Source organism: Hippichthys cyanospilos, chromosome 12, assembly GCF_059441005.1.
Source record: "Hippichthys cyanospilos isolate Australia breed blue-spotted pipefish chromosome 12, RoL_Hcya_1.0, whole genome shotgun sequence".
Taxonomy (NCBI): domain Eukaryota; kingdom Metazoa; phylum Chordata; class Actinopteri; order Syngnathiformes; family Syngnathidae; genus Hippichthys; species Hippichthys cyanospilos.
In genome coordinates this window covers 2,287,378-2,306,970 of record NC_142380.1, presented here as the reverse complement: position 1 = coordinate 2,306,970, position 19,593 = coordinate 2,287,378, and the positions used below count along the sequence as shown (strand labels likewise).

The following is a 19,593-nucleotide window of genomic DNA, read 5'->3' as shown; positions in this document are numbered from 1 at the left end:
GCGTTTGAATAGGATTTATGACATTGATTTTCCTGCGATTTTTGCAACATTCCCTTGAGTGGTGGTGAAACCGTGTCAGCAAGCAAAACATTTTGTTGACTCGTGTTTCACCTCAAGACAGTAGGTGGCGGTAGAGACCAGGCTATCATCCCATCACAGACTACAAAGACAGACCATACCAATTTTCTATTTTTATGGGTGTTAATAAACGTAACCTACATATGTTCTTTTATCCCTATCATTTTATTCGCTATTTTATTCTTTTTATCCTACATTTTATTCTATGTTTCACCCTTTGTCTTGTCAGATTTAGCGTTTTATATCCTTGAGCCACTGTGTCTGTTTTGACGACGTTCTTATTGTTTTGTACAGCACTTTGGTCAGCTGTGGCTGTTTTAAAGTGCTTAAAAATAAAGTTGGATTGGATATGTATGGATACAACTGATCCCACTGAACAACTTGAATGGTTGAAGGAAAAAAATAACTTTATATTACGCCTATAAAGCATTTACAAATTTAGAAAAAATATGTATAGTTTGCAACGTGTGTGCACAAGGGTTAAAGCACAATAATGACTGCCCACCCCCACCCCCTTTAAGAGCCAGTCAGCAGTGTTTATACAAAGAGAGAGTGAGAAGGGGCGAGAGAGAGAGAGAGCGCTCAAGCAAGAGGAGCTGCAGCACGTTGAGCTTTCCCAATCAGCAGAAGCGAGCGCTACAGGTGGGCAGCGTTTCATCTAATCCCATTGCTGCATTTACCAACGTTCCCTCTCGCATCCACTTCAAAGGAGAGGGGAAAGCGCGTCCGATCCGGCGTGGTTTGCAACCCGAACGTGAAGTTGCCTCCACTTGTTCAGCGGCACAATCCGCGGAAGCATGAACTCGTCAGCTGGTGCGGGGAACTACCGCCGGACGTCAATCAAGGGGGATAAGGTAATGTTTTATGTACGAACGGAAACGGACATTTCAGCGCTGCTCGTTCGTTGTTATGACTTTTTCTCGGTGTAGTCTGGTTGTAATAACACGTTGCGACAAGAAGTTGAGACATGCAAATGTTGAGCTGAAATTAGTGAGGTAGCACGTCAAAGGACGGCCTCAGAGTCAAAAGTTCGGGGTTTGAATCTATGCGGATTTGTCTTTCACCTCATGAACGTGCATGTGAGGTTCATTGATGATTGTGTTATGCAAATCACTTGTTGACGCTGTGCAGCAAAATGGATTTGTTTTATTCATTTTAGGGGGGAAAAAGAAGCTCAAAGGTCGCTCATTTTGCTTCAGGACGTGTTTTTCTCTGCACCAAATTCCTTCTGAACGTCGAATGTTTTTCTGCTTGCTTTTTAAAGTCAACTTGGTTTTCATGTATGCAATGGGCAGCATAGTGGTCTCGTGTCCACTGTTTTGAGGTTGGAGCTTCAAAGCCGGGCTCCAAAGTCGGTATGGAGTTTCCATGTCTCCCTGTCCTTGCGAGAATATTCACCAGCCACTCTGGCTTTTTTTTTTCAAAATAACACATTTACAAGAATAGAATTTGATAAAATTTCAAAGAAAATGTTACTGTGCAATTTTTTTTATGAGGGGGGTGGTTTCGTGTTAAAACCACTCGTGGTATCGGTACTTGGTATCGGCGACTTCTCAAAGTTGAATACTCGTACTGGTATCAATCTGAAAAAAAGCGGATTTGAACACCTCCTATGACATGATTAAATATACAGATGATTTTCACAGATGTTTCCTACCGGGGGGAGGGGGGGGACCACAATGTGGGTTAAGATTTGTCTTCGATGCTGGCCCAGGATGCTCCTTGCTTCTCGACTTTAGCTTAGCCTTGGTCCTCATGTTGATAAATGAATTCAGATTGTATTGGAATATTGTGATGTGAATATATAAGACAGTGGGTGATGTTATAACATTTTATAACGCAGGGGTGTCAAACATATGGTCCGCGAACCAGAGCCAGCCCATGAACGCATTTAATCCGGCCCGCGAAATGATTTTGTAATGTAAATGAGAAGCTTGAAATGTTTTATGATCAATATTAACGTTAATGTTTTCTGATTCCTTTTGACGCTGCGCCTGTACTATTTTACACTATCAAAAAAGAATAATAAATCTGAAGTTATTGTTTTAAAGTTATATAAATATATACCATGATTTTATTGGTCCGGTCCACTTGGGAGCAATTTTGCCTCTATGCTAAACAAGTTTTGCATCCCTGCTATAAATAATACATTTATTGGCATTGGACTATCCTCTTTTTAAAGTTTTGTTATAATTGATGAAGTTGTCACAATTGCGTGCGTATATTTGCTACATCTGCCTACTTAGGCTGAACAGATATATGCCCTCAGTGGAAAAATCCGAGTTCTACATTATTCTTTCATGTCGTCACGGCCCAGCAATAGCACTCCCACAATGGCGTTTCCGAGAAAGACTTGCTTGAAAGATCCAAAGTTAACTCGAATTACACAGACAGACGCATCAATTGTTGGGTTCAATAAAGGCAGAAAAGAAAGCGTGTTGAAGCCGAGGAAGTTAAATCGCGGCGAGCCCGCCTGCCTCCCCGGGGCGCGTCGGCCCTGAAATTGCTTTGAGTTCATTCCTCAAAGTTATCTTGAGTTCATACGCAGGTATGCAAAATGATACTGTATCTATCAATTCACACATTTTCTTTAGCGCTCAGTAAAATGTGCTGGCGGTATCCCGGGTGTCCCAGGACTCGTAACTAGCCAATCACAGGGCAGTATCTGGGAAGTGATGCATTTTTTTTTTGCTTGCACCTTTTAAATCCCCCTACACTACACTGTGTGTGTGTTTGTGTGTGTGTGTGTGTGTGTGTGTGTGTGTGTGGCGAATGGACACATTGACTAGCTATTTGTATATGTTTAACACTTGTCCCTATCATATAGTATCCTATCTCAAGCAAATGGTTTCCCATTCATGTTAGATAAGTGGTTCTCAAATGGGGGTACGGGTACCCCTGGGGATACTCGAAGGAACTCCAGGGCGTACTCGAGATTTTCATTAAAACATTGCATATCATTGCAGTATTTAAAAAATTCTAAGAAATTAAAAGATTCTACCCCATACTAGACTGGTTCGACCCAACTTGTCACATGCCACCACTCGTTACCTGTCAAGTTAATGATTTATTTTTGTGAACACATCTCTACTGTGATCCAAAAAGAGGACACTTTAACTTGATATTTTTCTGTAGACAAAAAGTTATTTGTAATTTTTTCTTTTTGATTGTTTTTTGTGGACAGATATTTTTTTAAAGAATGATTTTTGTGTGTGTGTGTGTGTGTGAACAGATCTCTACTGTAATCCCAAAAGAAGATAAATTAAACGTTTTTCTGCAGACAAATACTGTATTAATTTATAATTATTTCTTTCTGAGAACAGGTCCAGCACTTTATGTTGACTATTATCTGTGAATAAATATTTATTAGTAATAACATTATTTCTTTTTGATAACAAATCTCTTCTATGAGCCAAAAGAGTACACTTTATGTTGATTTTTTATTAAATAAACAATAATAATAATAATAATAATGTAAATAGATTAAGTGTGAAAGATTTGATCAGAAACTGATGGCATGTTTTAAGTCTTTTTTTTTTTTCTTCTGAAAAATGCTTCGCACTGGTTAAGGGGTCCTTGGCTGAAAAAAATATTTCACAGGGGGTACATCGCCGGAAAAAAAAACAAAAAACAGTTGGATAAAGGACCTCTGTGGTCATAAACGTCACCAGCATCTACTTCTTGACTGTTCCGATGCACCCATGCGTTGTGTTAGTTTGCCCTCTGCTGGAGGCTTAAAACAAAGTCTTTACTCAACTGTGAAACCGCTAGCACAATATCGGAGTGCCCCATCGATTTAATACCTGGCATACTGAAGTTTAGACTACAGAGTAATAAAAATAATAAGGAATTGGAGCTTTTGTCGAGGACAAAAGAAAACGACTTTTGGATTCTTATAAGATGAGTGTGCAAGGATATTTGATGTCGAGCTGATGCGCACCAGGATTTGTTGCTTTTATAAGCTGTAACTGCTGCCTTTGCTGTGATGACGCTTTTCTTGATGTGTTGCTGCGGAAATGTTCCCAAGTGCATCATACACGTGGACACTTTTTCAAAAAAAGATGAGCTGTGGGAGTGGAAGTTTTAGCTCCATTCTTGCAGCCTGTGCCAAGAAAGTCGATCCAAAAACCACCGCTATGCTAAATGCAATAGATTTAAAAGTAATTCCATGCTATTTTTCTTTTTTTTTTTTATTAAAACAATAAGGATCTAATCATTTCCACTAATAATGTTTTTTTGAATACTGCATGGGTTCCATCAACATTTCTGACATTCAATTCAATGGCCAGTGGTGTGCTTGTGCCAAGTTTATGCCCCTGCAAAGTTTCATTGTAACAGAAAAAAATATGAATAACCCAAATGATTTCATGGACCCCCGGGCAACTGTTTTCAACATTTAGCAACATTTCTAGCATTAATTAGCTGTTAGCTAGCAGACAACACCCCAACTCATTTTAGGACCAACAGTTTGTGCGTTAGAAACAAAAGTCACATCAGTGCAGCCGCTGCAGGTTTAATTCCAGCTTCTGTCTTCCTGAATGGAGTTTGCGTGTTCTCCCCGTTCCTGTGTGGGGTTTCTCTGGCTACTCCAATTTCATTCCACTTTGCATGTCATGTACAGTCTATTGGACACTCTAAATTGCTTTGGAATGTTTGGGAGTGTGAATGGTGTTTTTTCGATGTGTGCCCTCCAATTGGCTGCTCCAGTTGACAGCTGAGATAGGCTCCAGCACACTGGCGACCCCATTGAGGGTAGGCGGCTAAGAAAATGGATGCATTTTTACCCGATTACCAAAAGACTCAGGATACTCCAATTACATTCGTCACAAGTAGCAATATTTGAGTTTTCCAGTTGCAGAAAACGATGGTAAAATATTGGCAGGTAAAACATAGACTGTTTGTAAATACTGCAAAAAATGTGCCATCAACCACATGAATTGTATGCATTTTCTTGAACTATTCAGTTCGAGGGAAGATCTCAGCTGCAGCTTAAAACGAGCCCGACTCTCTTTTTGTGTTTGCAGCCTCGATCTTGTCTTATGGGAATTGTCTTTTCACATCCCGACCGTTAACTCATGCTAATCTGCGCTAACCATGCTAGCCTGCGACAACATTTGCGACTCAACCATTCGCTCACAAGCTATCGAAAGCACACTTTTTGCCGTTGCGTCCCATTTGCCGTAACAAAAAAGTAACACGAACAGACAAACTTTTACTGACACAATTTGTATGCAGCAAGAGGGCTGGAAGAAAAATCTTTCAAATACATTCTGTATTCATGTAGCGAGCTGCGTGTTTTTTCACCATCCAGCCATTGAATCGCCTGCTTACAATGTTTGTATTGCTGCTCGCCGCCGTCATTAGCGCCAGCAAAATGACTTTCAATTTCCTGATATGTCTACCCCAGACACACACACACACACACACACACACACACACGCTACACAATACATGCACAGCTCGATAGCATCTGTTTATTCTAGCCAATGACCGTACTTAGAGTGATAATGCAGCGGCACGCTATCACATTGTTCAATGGAATGAAATTTGCAGACAAATTCCGCCAGGAAGAGACCACCGCACCAGTGGGGATCGTTCATTTGTCTGCGCTAAGGGTTAGCCACCCGGGAGAGGCCTCCGCCACAGACGAGAAGTGCGGCCACGCCCCCTCCCGACGAGCACCCCCGTTTGCGCAGTGGGGATGCGGGCGTGTTGCTGAGCTCTCCTCGGCGTGGCGGGCTTCGTTTGTAACCGCCACCTGTGACAGATTACCTGGAAGAACCCCGCCTGCGATAAACACACCTAGAGATAAAGACGTATCACTGCTTAGCGATACTATGACGCCTTTTTTTCTTCTCAATTCCTTCTGTGTGTCTTGGCCTCGATAGCTCCACCTCAAGCCAAAGCGAATGTGCTCCGGGGGGCTGAGGAGCATACCAATTGTGGCGGGAGGAACTTTGGCCTCCTCGGGGGAGGCGTGCTGCAGAATGCTTCGGGGCCGTTGAGCCATTTGGACCGGGAGGTGCACTGCGGTCTGAAGGACGAGCTCATAGCAGCAAGAAGGATATATAAAGGTTTTAGTGGCATCGTGGGGGAGAGAAAATTGAAGTTTTATAAGAGAGCTAATGCACGTATGAAACACTCGACTACTCACGAGCACGTTTCCATGTTCATCTTCTGATGTCCGATTCTGATGTATTGGGAAAAAACAAGACATTCCATTTGTTTATTATCTTAACTGCTTAAGTTTGCTAGCAAACCAATCTTTAGTTGTTGTTTTTTTTTTTTTTCCAGACCTTAATTGTTTTCGTTTAGTATTTTCTGCGTCTTTTTTCACCATTATTTACATCTGAAGTGAATAAGGCTGCAACTAATGATTATTTTAGTGAAAATTCATGAATATTTTGTTGGTAAATCAGCAATAAGAATAAAATACCCTTTTCTATCCTTAATTAATCCCCCCAAGTGAAAAGTTTAAATAAGTATTATCTGCTGTGTCTCTTATTTTTTGCATTTTTTTACATCTGAAATAGGGCTGCAACTGATTATTTTAGTAAGATAAATATTTTGTTGATTAATCAACAATAAAAACAAAAAAAAATAAATAGTAAAAAAAAAAAAACACCCCTCCCCCAAAAGAGAACATTTATACAGTTTAAATATTATTTGCAGGGTCTGTCTTTAGTTTGTTTTGTTTGCACTCGATAAATCTTTGTTTTGATTTCTTTGTTTTGATTTGTTTTAATTTCAATCCCTAATAAAAAAAAAATCAACCTCCAAAAAGTTTATTATTATTATTATTATTTGTTAGTATCAAGCCTTGAAGCCTTGTTTTTAAACTGCTTGTTTAAAAAAAAAAAGCCATAATTAGACATGTTTGAACAAACATGCTGAATGATTGTGATTTCAATATTTACCGAAAAAACGTGATTATTATTCTGGCCATAATTGTGCAGCTCTGCCCTACAATATTTAATGGCCTCTGATGTCAATTATCAAATTTATTTGACTTAATAATCATAACAGCCCTCCGACAGAACTACAATGCGGACCATGATAAAAATGAGTTTGACGCTTTTTGAGCCGTTTTAGTTGCATTTCGACCGTCTTGTTGGTAGCACTTGATCTTGAACACGAGTCAGTAAGAAGTCATTTTCATGTCTCCCCTAATAAGTTCATTCAAGTAATTCCTTCATCATCGCGTCGTCATTTTGTCTCAACGGCAGCCTTTCATTCCGCAAACTCAGCGGGAAAGTAACAATCGGAGGAAATTAGAAGCCGAGTGAGGAACGCATCGCCGCGTGGGAAAGTAAATACGATAAATAGTGATGCAAATTCAAGCCTCGTTGTACGTCATTAATTTCTCATCAGGGTGAAACGGCGTACATGGCAGTGGTGACCTTTTGTACTAATTGGACTGACTTTGACTCGCTGTGAGTTATCCGTGCTCGTAATGACGGAAGTATATGCCGGGGTGGCGAATGTGACAAAACTGGGAGTTTGTTTAAAGGAGCATGGGGAAATGTCATGGCACAAAATCAGCTCGTTCATTGTAAAGCCCCTGGCTACAAGCGCTATGTCTGGTTTTAACTCAGAGACCTTATTATTCCACTCTTCAGATGCTGTAGAGCAATTACTCTTTGTGATAGAACCTTAGCTCCTGTGGCGCACATGCAAAGATGAACTTTATTTCACTTTTGGCGAGACGGGGTGACTTCAACTAAGGGGCGAAGTCTACGCCTGCAACCAGAACACGATTTTATAGGTGCTGTTTTTCATGGGGATAGACCGATTATTCTTTATGACGATATTTGGCATTTCGACGAATCGGTCTTCACTGTACTTTACAATCATAAATATACCTGAAACGGTGTTTATGTATATGTATGTACATGTGTGTGAGTGTGTGTATAGATATGTATATGTGTACTAATATACATATATATATATATATATATATATATATATATATATATATATATATATATATATATATATATATGTAAAATGTATGTGTATGTATATATGTGTGTGTGTGTGTGTGTGTGTGTGTATAGATGTGTGAGTGTGTGCATAGATATGTATATGTGTACTTATATATATATATATACATATATATAATGTATGTATCCTGTAATGTGTGTATACTGTATATAAACACAACACATACAAATGGTAAACTATCTGTTGTGTCAGAGGAAGATGAGCTGTCTTTTACGTAGTGCCTTCAAAATGTCCTCTTTCACCTGGTTGCATGAAATTAGAATGACTGTGTTATTCCAGTGGGGCTCATAAGTTTACATAGGATATGACCACAATTATAACTCGCTTTTGGCCGGAAACGCCTACTTGTTCCGCTCGCAAGTCGTTCATTTAGTTCCATTATTGAGCCGAGAAAAGTCTTCATGAGGTGGCGTGAGCGTGAGTGAGGGTAGCGGGGAGGGTATGAGTTAGGGCGGGACCGAGCGCAAAGAAGAAGAGAGCCGTCAGAAACACCCTGAGCGAGTGAGGGGACCTCTATAAAAACACCCTCTCATGCCCTGCTGGATGCGCCTTCCCAGTCTGCGTGTGATTGATTTACCCAGCGAGGAGAGAGGGCAACTCCCGGCCCCTTGGGACTCCCGGGTCACCCCCTTCCTTCCCTCCCGCAGAAGTGAAATTTAGCATCGAAGACACAAGTTCTCAAGTGTTACGGACCATGTCTGTGTTGACCGCCACTCAGCTGAAGATAGACACCGGCGCCGGCTCCGGATGGGTAAGGCCCACTTAAGCATGCAGTCCACGGATTCAGGGGGGGCATGAGGGGAGTGTCGGGGGCTGATACGGTGGGCTGGATGTCTGCTGGCTGCGCACGATAGCAAACAGGCAGCAAGGAAGGGAGGTAGAAGGGAGCGGTGGCACCGATTATGTCCTCAGCGGACCAATATTTTCCCGTTACGTTCCCATTCTAGCACCTCCAAAAAAATGGCTTCTGCTTACGCTGCGCGGACTCCCTAATGACTTTATATTCCCCGCTAGTCCACCAGGCTTCTGTGGCGCAATAGATCTGCTTTGTCCGTGATCAATACGAATCAGGCACCTTGGTTCTGGTCGCACACCATCAGGTACATACAGTAGGTAAGGGAGGAAAATGTGTGCGTCCGCGTGAAGGCGACATGATCACTCCAGATTCGCTATCATAGCTGCAGAGAACTTCATATCGGAGCACGTTAGCACTTAGCTGTGAAACGAGTCCTTGAGTAGTAATATATAAAAAAAAAAATCCGACTAAATTGAGAGTTCATTGGGTGAGTGCGCCGTCATTTAAACACAGCAACGAAGCTACAAACATGCTGCCTACGCAATGGCTAACTTTAAAAAAAAGGTAAACCAAGTAATCCATTAACAGTAGGCTTTTATTTTGAAGGCGTGTCTCACAGTGCATGGTGGTGGCTTGATGCGTCTATTATAGCTTTTACTGCTATTACATAAACGCTACCATGATCGGTCGGCAATTTAGGATGCTAAAAAATGCTTTTAATGATCCCGCGTTCACAGCTAGCTAGTAGCTGATAGCGACACATGGCTAGCTGACAACAGAATGTAGCGCCATGTCTGCTGCCTTTCTTATTTTCTTTCCATATTTTTTGTGTGTTCTTTTTCAATGACGTGGACTAGAGGTGTGTAAAAAAAAAATTGCAAAATAATTAAGATTGTATTTTACTTTAAATGTCACGAACAGAAGAAATCAACTCAAATTTTTCAAATATTGTTCGATTTTAGAAATACAAGTGCAATATATAGCATGATACCTTATTTTTTAAAACACGTTCTATTTAAAGTTTCTCGTTTTTAAATATTTTTCATCCATAGTGCACCCAGTTCGCAGTTTGAAAACAGTGAAGTATATACGCGCTAGTTTCAGTCAGGCTATTTATGATGATTTTAATCAGAAGAGGGGCGTAAACTATCTTCAAGCCGTTATATGAATGTCCGCCCGATGACAGCTCAAAGATCATTTAGAAGGCATTCATTCCAGGCGACAGATGTATTCTCATACACACACTCACTCACACTCACACACACACACACACACACACTAAGGCAGCACAATGATAAGCCACAAATACGGAAGCATGTTTGTGCGGTTGCCTTAGCGTCCAGGGACATCATTTGTGTTCAACCAATGTCACACAGCAAATGGCTGAAAATGTAATTATGGCTATAACTAAATCCAATCCATTTTCTTATGGTGCCGAGTCATGTCAGGAGGAAATGAGATATTACTGCGCCCTCTCCAAACATTTGATTGACTAATTGTGTTTTTTTTTTTGCTTCCACCCAATTAATTTGTGTCACTTGATGTGTGTAAAGCAAGATGATGGGAATAATTTATGGCATTTGCAAACAAACACACTTCTTTGCTTGTTATAAATGCTCCATGATATTCAAAATTTGTGTGTGGTAATCCACTACTTGGCCACATTTTTCCTAGCTGTGCCGTAACAATGAATTATTTGGAAGAAATTGGCTAAAAATGTCATTATAGTATACAGTACATGCTGAGGTACTGAAATTCCCCAAATATAAGATGCACCCGTGTATAAAATGCACCTTTAATTTTGTAGTCAAATCCTGGTATTTTTTAATGTTACCGTGTATAAGTCGCACCAACTTTTTTGCAACAAATTAAAAACTACAGCAAAACAGAACAAATCTCACCGTTTGTCAACGCTTCATGTTTTCTTGTGTTTATATTCGTAAGTTATGTATTTGTTGCAAGTTAAGTTGGGCGTGTTTCAGATTTCCCACATTATAAGTGGTCAGTGAACACCTCGCCAGTGAAATGTTGAATATGCTTGAAGCAAGTTTTTTTTTTCCTGTTCCTCGTTATGCACTTCAAGGTCACTTTAGCATAAATACCTGAAGTTGAAACTCCGCCAAGTTTATGTACATGCCAAAAGACCGCAATTAATAAACAAATCACATGGAATACCTTTCCGTGTTCTCTAACCGAGGCGCTCTTAATTGAATCAGATGGAGGCATCCTAACTTTTACGTGATCCATTTTGTTATCGTAAAATTCCTGTGAGTGAACAAGTATGGACTCGGACGGTGGTTCAGCCTGCTCGCTTCTTTTATTGAAAATAACGCCCTAACAACCTCAGCTAACACAAGCTGCTGTTAGCATCCCTCTCTAGTGGCTGACAGATCAATCTTCCTCAATTAAAATAGAATTAAAAAGAAAAATATTGCTTTTTTTAAGTTACCGTTTATAGGACGCGCCCGTACTTTTCGCCTTCATTCTTTTGGAGAAAAAGTGTGTCTTATATTTGGGGAATTACAGTATTTTCCATGCCGGCTGTTTAAATATCTTCCAACAGAACTTGTCTCTGGCACTCTTCTGTGTCATCCGTCGTCGAGGGAAGTGATTTTCATCTGGTGCTTCTGGTGTACAACAACATCTGTGCATTTTCAGTAAACTAAATCTTCTCGTCTCTCGGGTGCAAAAGTTGCCAAAACGAAAGGAAATCAGGTTATAACAGCGCGTCAGAAAGTTTTACTTTTGAGCATTTTAGATTTTTTTTTTTTTTTTTGTTCGCTCTAGCGTGGGGCTGTCATTTCACCTGTCATGGAAATAATTTAGGAAGATTTTGCTGGAAAGCATCTGACAAGCAATGCGTTTAATTTAGTAAACTTCTGGCATAATTTGATGACTTTCTATTGAGTCATTTTCCAGCATGAACGTGTCCCCTAATTGTCATTTCAGTTTCTGGATGCCTTCATTATTAATTTTAAGAAAAAAAAACACATTGAAATAATTTATTGTACCATCATGATAGTTCAATGTTATAACAACAAAATTTGAATTCGGATGAAGTACGGTTAACACGTCTGCCTCGCAATTCCTGGGCTCAATTCTAGCTCGAACTGGCCTTCCTGTCTGGAGTTTGCATTTGCTCCCCGTGCCTGTGTGGGTGGTCTCTGGGTTCACCGGTCTCCTCCCACATTCCAAAAACAGGCGTATTGAACACTCTAAGTTGTCCTATGATGTGCCTCACACCAGACTTTCACTTGCCCCTTGAGTTCTTTGCTCACTGCGGTCTTTTGTTTTTGTGGAGAAGAAAAGAGTTCGATTGGAAGCAAGGCTCCCATAGTTCATTATGCAGCTCGGATGCGCAATATAAAGCAATGGCGGAGTCCAGCGAGAGTCGTTATAGGAGCTATCTAGTTGATAATAGCTACTCAACAAGTTGGATGTATCTGTGTTGCAATTTGGATCTACGGTATTTCCAGTGGGTGCAACAAATCAGGAAAGTCCTTTATGAAGTTGCAAAACAATGATGACCTGATTTAGGGTTAGCTAACCCAATACCGAACCATTTTGATCTGTGTTTCATTGCAGCGATGGATTACAATACTAAATAACAAGGCAGTCCCTTTTTTGTTGAAGATGATTTTAATTTGTGCCAATGGAGCCAATAACCTTGACTACACTTTGCAATTTTAAAAGGAGCCTCGTCGCACGAAATGAAAAAATTGAACAGCGAGATTCAACGGGAGGCCCTGAGACACATAAACGTGCGGTCCTAGATTTGAAATTGCCCCCCTCCTCCCCCTCCTCCTACCACTGCGAAAAAGACACATATCCCACAAATACATGAAGATAGCTGGAACATGTGCTTGGCATAACGACAGATTTGAAGTCATTTTCCTCGTTGGAATCGGAGCTGCTCTGCGAGGCGTAAAATCAACTGCAATGGAGTGTGTGAGGGAAGTTCACTTGTGGACTCCAAATGACTTCGGTGCAGATGTTCGGGCACGGAGAGATCGGCTCCATAAATGCGAGATCTAGGTAATGCTGACAACGTATTTCTCACTTTTTTAGACTTAATGAAGATCTTTGATTGGAGGAAAGAGAAAGGGGATGTTTCTTCCGTGACTGCCCCCTACTTGTTAAAATTCAAAGACCAACAACTAAGCCTGTTGTAGATTTGCTGTGATAGGTTATATTTTCATATAAGACAGTCCTAGTGCTTTTCAGGAAGTTCTTCTTTTTTGAGAAGCTCCATGTGCTGATACTACCGTTAATGAAAGCTTACTAATGACTATTTCAGTGAGTGTTTTTAGCACGCAAATAGCATCAGCCACTCTGCCACTAGGTGGTGCACCAAGCCGCCCTACTTTGCAATACTTTAACTTTGTTTTTTTTGGAAGAACATTTCTCTAGTGCAACATGGCGTACGTCCACAAGAAAGGTCAGTGTAGAAAACGCTGGCTCAAACATGAGCTTTGAGGCACATATTTTAGTCCACCTGTTTTTGAAGTCGATTACCCCTCTTGGTCAACTTTCCCCCCCCCCCCCCCAACCCTAGTTTTTTTTTTCCCCTTCGAAGTGTGATGGAAATTCCCCAAACTACCTTACTGTTCTGTGTCTCAACATCAGTTGACATTGTACAAGCGTGTCCTAAAGCAGAGTGCCACAGAGAGGCACTCCAGCGCCATTCTGGGACCATACAACCAAATACTTGTGCGACAATTCCTCTTCTAAAACCACACGTATCGAACAAAATACAGTCAATGATCTTTTAGGGTGATTTGAGGTAACGCGTATGCGTAAAGAGAAGCTCGGCGTGGCTGCCGCTTCGTTGCAGACCACTTCGCATGCAGGATGCGTGTGCGGCATCCTGTGTCGTGTGCGTCCTTCACCCGCTCCACGCGCGAGGACGACATCATCGTGGAGCACGCACACGCGCGGGCGCGCACCCTTTTTCCTCATTTTTATGGCCACGCGCATTGTGCAGAGGGAAATTCACTTGTGTGACAGCAAAAGCGGGCGCCTCCGCCTCTCGCTGGTGACATCGCGGACGTTTGGGGAGAGGAGGGGAGACGAACCAACGTGGTGTGCATGCAGAAGAGGACGCGCAGCCCTTCGGACAAAGCTGAAGAGAACTGCCGTGCCAATATTACGCACATCGAACGCTCCGGGGTTGCAGGAATCCTTTTTTTTTTCACGCTGAGAGATCCGGGCTCAAGAGTCAAGCGTCCGCCCCGGTATCATGGCTTCGTTGTATCAGAGATTCTCCGGCAAGATCAACACGGCCAATTCCTTCCCGCAGCCACCCGAGGCCAGCCGACTGCTCGGCGGCCAAGTCGCGGACGAGGAGAGCAAGTCCCCGCAGCCTCAGCTGGACGCAAGACTGCACGTCCAGTGCCGCAGGAAATGCACGCGGGAGGATGAGGATGTAAGATTTCTTTTACTTCCAAGTGTGCGAGGCTCCGCTACTCTCTCGATGTTGCTTCTTGTTGGGATTTTGTCCCAAGTTTCTTATTTTCAGCACTTTTGAGTGGCAGAATGTTTATTTTGGTTCAAGATTACAATGTTTGCTGGGAGGCTGAGAGTTTTTCACGTTTCTGGGCCATTTCCGGTGGAAAAAACTATGATACTCCAATTGAACTAATGTTTGGTGAATTGAACTCTTGAGAAGGTGTGGATGAGCATACTGGCAGCCGCATCACCAACCAGAGCTACGCTAATGTTAGCATGTGTGTTCATTAGGGTTGCAGGTGTTGAGTATTTTTTGTAATGTTAGAATGTGTGTTCATTAGGGTTGCGGGTGTTTTGGATATCTTACAGAATGTTTGAATTGAATACTGAGTATTTGGATAAAAATAAGATCTTTTTTTTCCTTTTGTTTGATGGGGGAAAGAAATTAACGTAAATCCCTGAGTTATTCTCCCCAAAACACCCACAGTAAGCAAAATCTGCAAAGGAGACATTGATTTTTTTTTGTTTTATTTATTTAATTTTTGCTTTTGTTCTATTATAGTTCATTTTCTATGGTAAAAAAAATAATCAATACATAAAATCTGTAAGTGTTTTTCCTGGTCTGACTTAAGAGGTAATATATTAAATATCGCGATATATAGAAATATGGCTCAGTCACGAAACAAGCCCAGTTTGCTCATCAAGAAAAAGACTCTAGCATTATGTTTTGATGAACATTTTTTTACCTTAAAAAATCTATTATTGGTTTTCATAAAGTTGAATCTACATAATGCAATATTCTACAATTTTGGAAATGTGTAAACAACTGAATGATGTTGCCAAACTTTTTGGCTACCTTTCTTCACAGGTGTCGAACTCCAGTCCTCGAGGGCCGGTATCCTGCATGTTTTCTAACTTTCTCTCTCAATACACACTGATTCAAATCAGGACTATTTTCAAGTTCCTACAGAGCTTATTAATGAGCAAGTCATTTGAATCAGGTGTGTTGAGGATTGAAAACCAAAATAACATGTAGGATACTGGCCCTTGAGGACAGGAGTGTGGCACCTTTGTCATCATCTGGGAGAAATTTCAGCTCCCTTCTCCCTTTCAATGCTTTCCCTTTGTCAAAGCATGAGAGCTTTGAATAATAATTCATGTTTCATGATGAAATTTAATATCTAGATGTCAAATCATAGCTCGAATGGGGTTTATTTGAAACTCAAAAAGACAATGTTCTTAACTATTTCTGTCTTAGTGACTAAAGATAAATATTTCTCGTTCTCCCAGAATGGCAGCTAATGTGCTCGCTGGTATGATTTGATTAATTTGCAACGATGTGCAAACACAGTCACGCTGACCTGCTGGTGTTGAGCGATGACTAATTCATTTGTTACAAGTGGCCTGTTAAAAAGGCAGCAGCGCATGGTTATAAATCTCCTTGTGACCCACAAGAAGATAAATGGACCCCGTAACAGTTGGAAAGGCCTCACAGTGACAGTGCATCCGCAAGGGAGTGGTTGCGTTCAAAAGATTGCTCTTCAGTTACTTGCACCGTCATGTGAATAATGCACAAAATATTATGTTTCACTAATGTATTATACCTTAAAACATTTACCGTAATTCCCCAAATACAGGACGCGCCTGTGCGCCGTTAATTTTAGGGTTTTGAACTCAGACCCCTGACCCGTGAGGCTGAGGTGCAAACCACTGCGCCACCGAGCCGCCTGCTGGTTAATAAACATTGCGTTTTGTAATTCGCTTTCAAAAACTGAATTTTGTGCCATCATTCTGAATACATTTGCCCGAGCCAAGTATAAGAAGTGCTGCATCCATGAATGAAAATTCTTTTCTTTTCTAAATGCGCCGCACCTCACCATTTTACTTTTATAAGTTGAAACCTAATGTTCGATTCCCTTGCCGCCCCCCCTGGGTCGTCATGGTAACTTTAAAGCCCCAATGGAAGATGCAAATGACACTGAATTTTATGCGCGAGCGTCTCGCTTGCTGTGTCAAATTGCGGATCATTATTGTGGTAGTCCCACCCCCGCATCTTTTGTACCCCCCCCACCCCCCAACGCTTTAATTAAATGAAAGCATCTAAACAGTTGCTTTGAGGACGCGCCAACAAGTTGCATCAAGGCCACTAAAAGAGCTCTTGACGGGGCTCGTCGGTCGCTGTAATGACGACGCCCCCAAAATGGCTGCCAACGCGCAGATATTGCTCTGCATTATTGATGTCTGGCAGCGAGCCGGAGCTGGCCGTCAACATCGCATCTGCTCTCTTAGCTTCCTCCGGCGCCGCGCCTGTTTAATGAGGCGCGTCATTGCCCCAAAAAAATCCCGCCGATTGACCTCGGTTTTGCTTCCGATCCGACGTCGTTGCGCATTGCGACGTTAACCTTGAGCTCACCTTTGCCCCCCAAATGGAGTAGTGCCAGAGCATGAAATTGCTTGAACCCTCTCGGCGACCCATAAAAGCCCAGATTGCATCCCGTGGTCAAAGTTTGCTGTTGTTGTTATTCGGGGAGCCAAAATTGCACATGGAAATGGCGAATCATTGATTCCCATCGCCAATTTTTTTTTCAACCCATTTTTGCCGTCTTTGTGTCGCGGCATTGATTAAGTTGTGTGCCGCATGTAAGCAGCGGTGTTTGGCTGTTGAGTGGCATCGCTAAGGGGGGTGCTCAGTGGCAGTTCTTTTCACTTCTCGCTTCCTTTTCACGAAAAAAAAAGCTGCGTGTGACTGATTGTTGTGTGTGGAAAAGTGCAACGTGGTGACATTTAGAAACAGGGGTGCAATGGGGACACGGTCTACAATATCAATGATATTTCAGCTGCTTTTCTAACGCTAATGGAATGTGTGGCATATACAGTGGAATCTCATACGTGAGGAGAGGTTTCCATTTCTGATGAAAATATGAATAAAATGAAGCATTACAGCTATCAGGCGACTGTTTCCAAATTAGCGACTTTTCTGACTTTTAGCGGCGCTTGTTCAACGATAAAATAGATTATATTTGGTCCCAATTTCTATGTCGTTTAGACTAGGAACAATAAGGGTACAGGCTATTAGAATGAGTCCACCTTTTTTTTTTGTTAATGCGAAGAGAAACTGCTAAAAACCCAAGGTCGAAATTCTTTTCGACTGATTTCTTAAATTCCGCTGCTATGGGAATCATCATTTTAAGAGAGGAAAACAAGTGCAAAACAAGCTTTCAAATTTGCTTTTTCATCCTTTTCACATACATCCCTGTAAAATTAGCATTTTCACCAAATGGTCCCCTCCTATTGGCTCATAACATATGATCCCTGAATATGATTTACAGTATAAAGAAACATTTTGTTCTGCCTGATTTGTATTGGGTGTAATTCCACTGCTGACCCCTAGATGGAAGCACACAATTTATTTATTTTTTTTAATCAATGCTTTTAATGGAAAACCTTTCAATGGATACTTATGGGGCCAGACTAATTATATCGGCTGATTATGGCCCTGTCTGTATATATATATATATATATACAGATGTATATACAGTATATATATATATATATATATAATATATATATATATATATATATATATATTAGCATACAGGGATGCACATAACTGATACGCAGATATGCATGCGAGACAGATGTCATGATCTGCAGTCTTTAAAAGTCTGCATTAGGCTAAAAAAAAACAAACAACAACATTACGGTACGACCCTTGATTTTGCCGGCATGCTGAACAGACTTCCTGTAATGCCCTTCTATATGGAAAGGAGAGCCAGACGCTTGATCATAGTGCTTGAGTTGCTGAAACTATAGCCCACTTTGATCCATAGGCGTTCTGTGACGGAAGAGGAACGCTTCAAGATGCTCGGATGTCCTCGATGTCCACGTCTCGCTACTTCATCTCATTTAAAGCAGACATTTTGAGGAAGCGTTACAGCGGATTATCTTGAGAGCGAGCAAAATACAAACCTGTAATTTATCACCCGAAAGCAGTGACAGCGCAAGCTTTTTTTGGCACGTGACGGCTCAACCGTCACCGACGCTAGCTTCATCCCCGCAGGCCTCCCTCAAGCACGCGATGCTGCTTAATTGTGTTTCCAGATATTCCGTAAGTGTGACTTCTAATGGAGCGAGGGGGTGCGCTATATTGTCCCAGAGGAAGATTTGAGAAAGTCAGATTACGCAGCTTTTCATCTGGCAGGGAAAAACAGTTTGTAGAGCTCTCGACATCTTTCAGGATATCTTCTGGTGGCCGCGGGCCATCGGCTGCCATCCTCTAATTGAACTTGTTTGAATTTCACGCTGCTACGTTGCGCTATCAAATAGCGAATGTCTCATCCTGTGAGGAGTCTGCGGGTGGCACGCGATATGCGTGTCGCCTTCGCAGAAAAACAACAAAAATCGAGAAGATAAAGCCAGATTTTGGCGGAGAAGGGCTCAGCGGTGTCCCCCCGAGAGGCTTGTTTTTGGTTGAATTGCAAATGGTGTGACTCGAGGGGCATCGGAAAGTTTGCGCTGCCGCTTTTCCCGTATGCTAATGCAAATTGAACATTATTATCTTTGTCGAGGCAAACGTTTCGACAGCTTGAGTGTTGGGTTTTAATCGATGATGATGCGGGTAAACAAAACCAAGTGGCCAGTCAGTGCACCCCGTGGGCCACTTTTATGCAAGTGTAATAAATAAAACGCCCTGACTTGTTCTGAATTTTCAGACTTGAATTAGCACATAACACAATTTTTGCACGCAGTGTTTTTCACTACATTTTAATTGAAATGCTGGGCGAGAAGTGACCAATTAAAAAAAAAATGTGATTTTTATTTTCTCCACCTTAAATACTGTAATTACAATTAATTAATAGTATTTCTTTAGTATATGGTGTATAGTATTATTTTAAAGAGTATTTTCAAGATGTTCTACCCTAAAATTGAACAAACACAAGTTTATTCCTACTATTTGTTAAAATAGAAAATAAACATTTTTTAACACAATTTTTCTCATGCAGTGTTTTTCACATTTTAATTGAAATGTTGGGTGAAAAGTGACCAATTTAAAAAAAAAATGTTTTTTTTCTCCACCTTAAATATTGTAATTACAAGTAATTAATAGTATTTCTTTAGTATATAGTGTATCGTATTATTTTAAAGAGTATTTTCAAGATTTTCTACCCTAAACTTGAACAAGCACAAGTTTATTCTTAGTATTTGTTAAAAATAGAAAATATTTTTTTTCATTGATTTGCACTCAAGTAAGTTAGCCAAGTCGCCAA

General features: G+C 41.1%; 1 protein-coding gene across 3 annotated transcripts in view; it reads left to right on the top strand.

The window, feature by feature from the left end:
- Positions 1-654: 654 nt before the first annotated feature.
- The window catches only part of dpp6b (dipeptidyl-peptidase 6b), a 68,752-nt gene continuing 49,813 nt past the window's right edge, over positions 655-19,593 (top strand). The window contains exons 1-2 of one of the 3 annotated variants that reach the window (XM_088428909.1): positions 655-720; positions 788-932. In XM_088428909.1, coding sequence (XP_088285035.1) covers positions 876-932 — 57 coding nt within the window. In that variant the 5' untranslated portion in view covers positions 655-720; positions 788-875. Of the gene's footprint in view, positions 721-787; positions 933-8,669; positions 8,834-13,634; positions 14,304-19,593 lie in introns of those variants that run through there. The other 2 variants (XM_088428910.1, XM_088428907.1) reach the window with 2 other exon arrangements.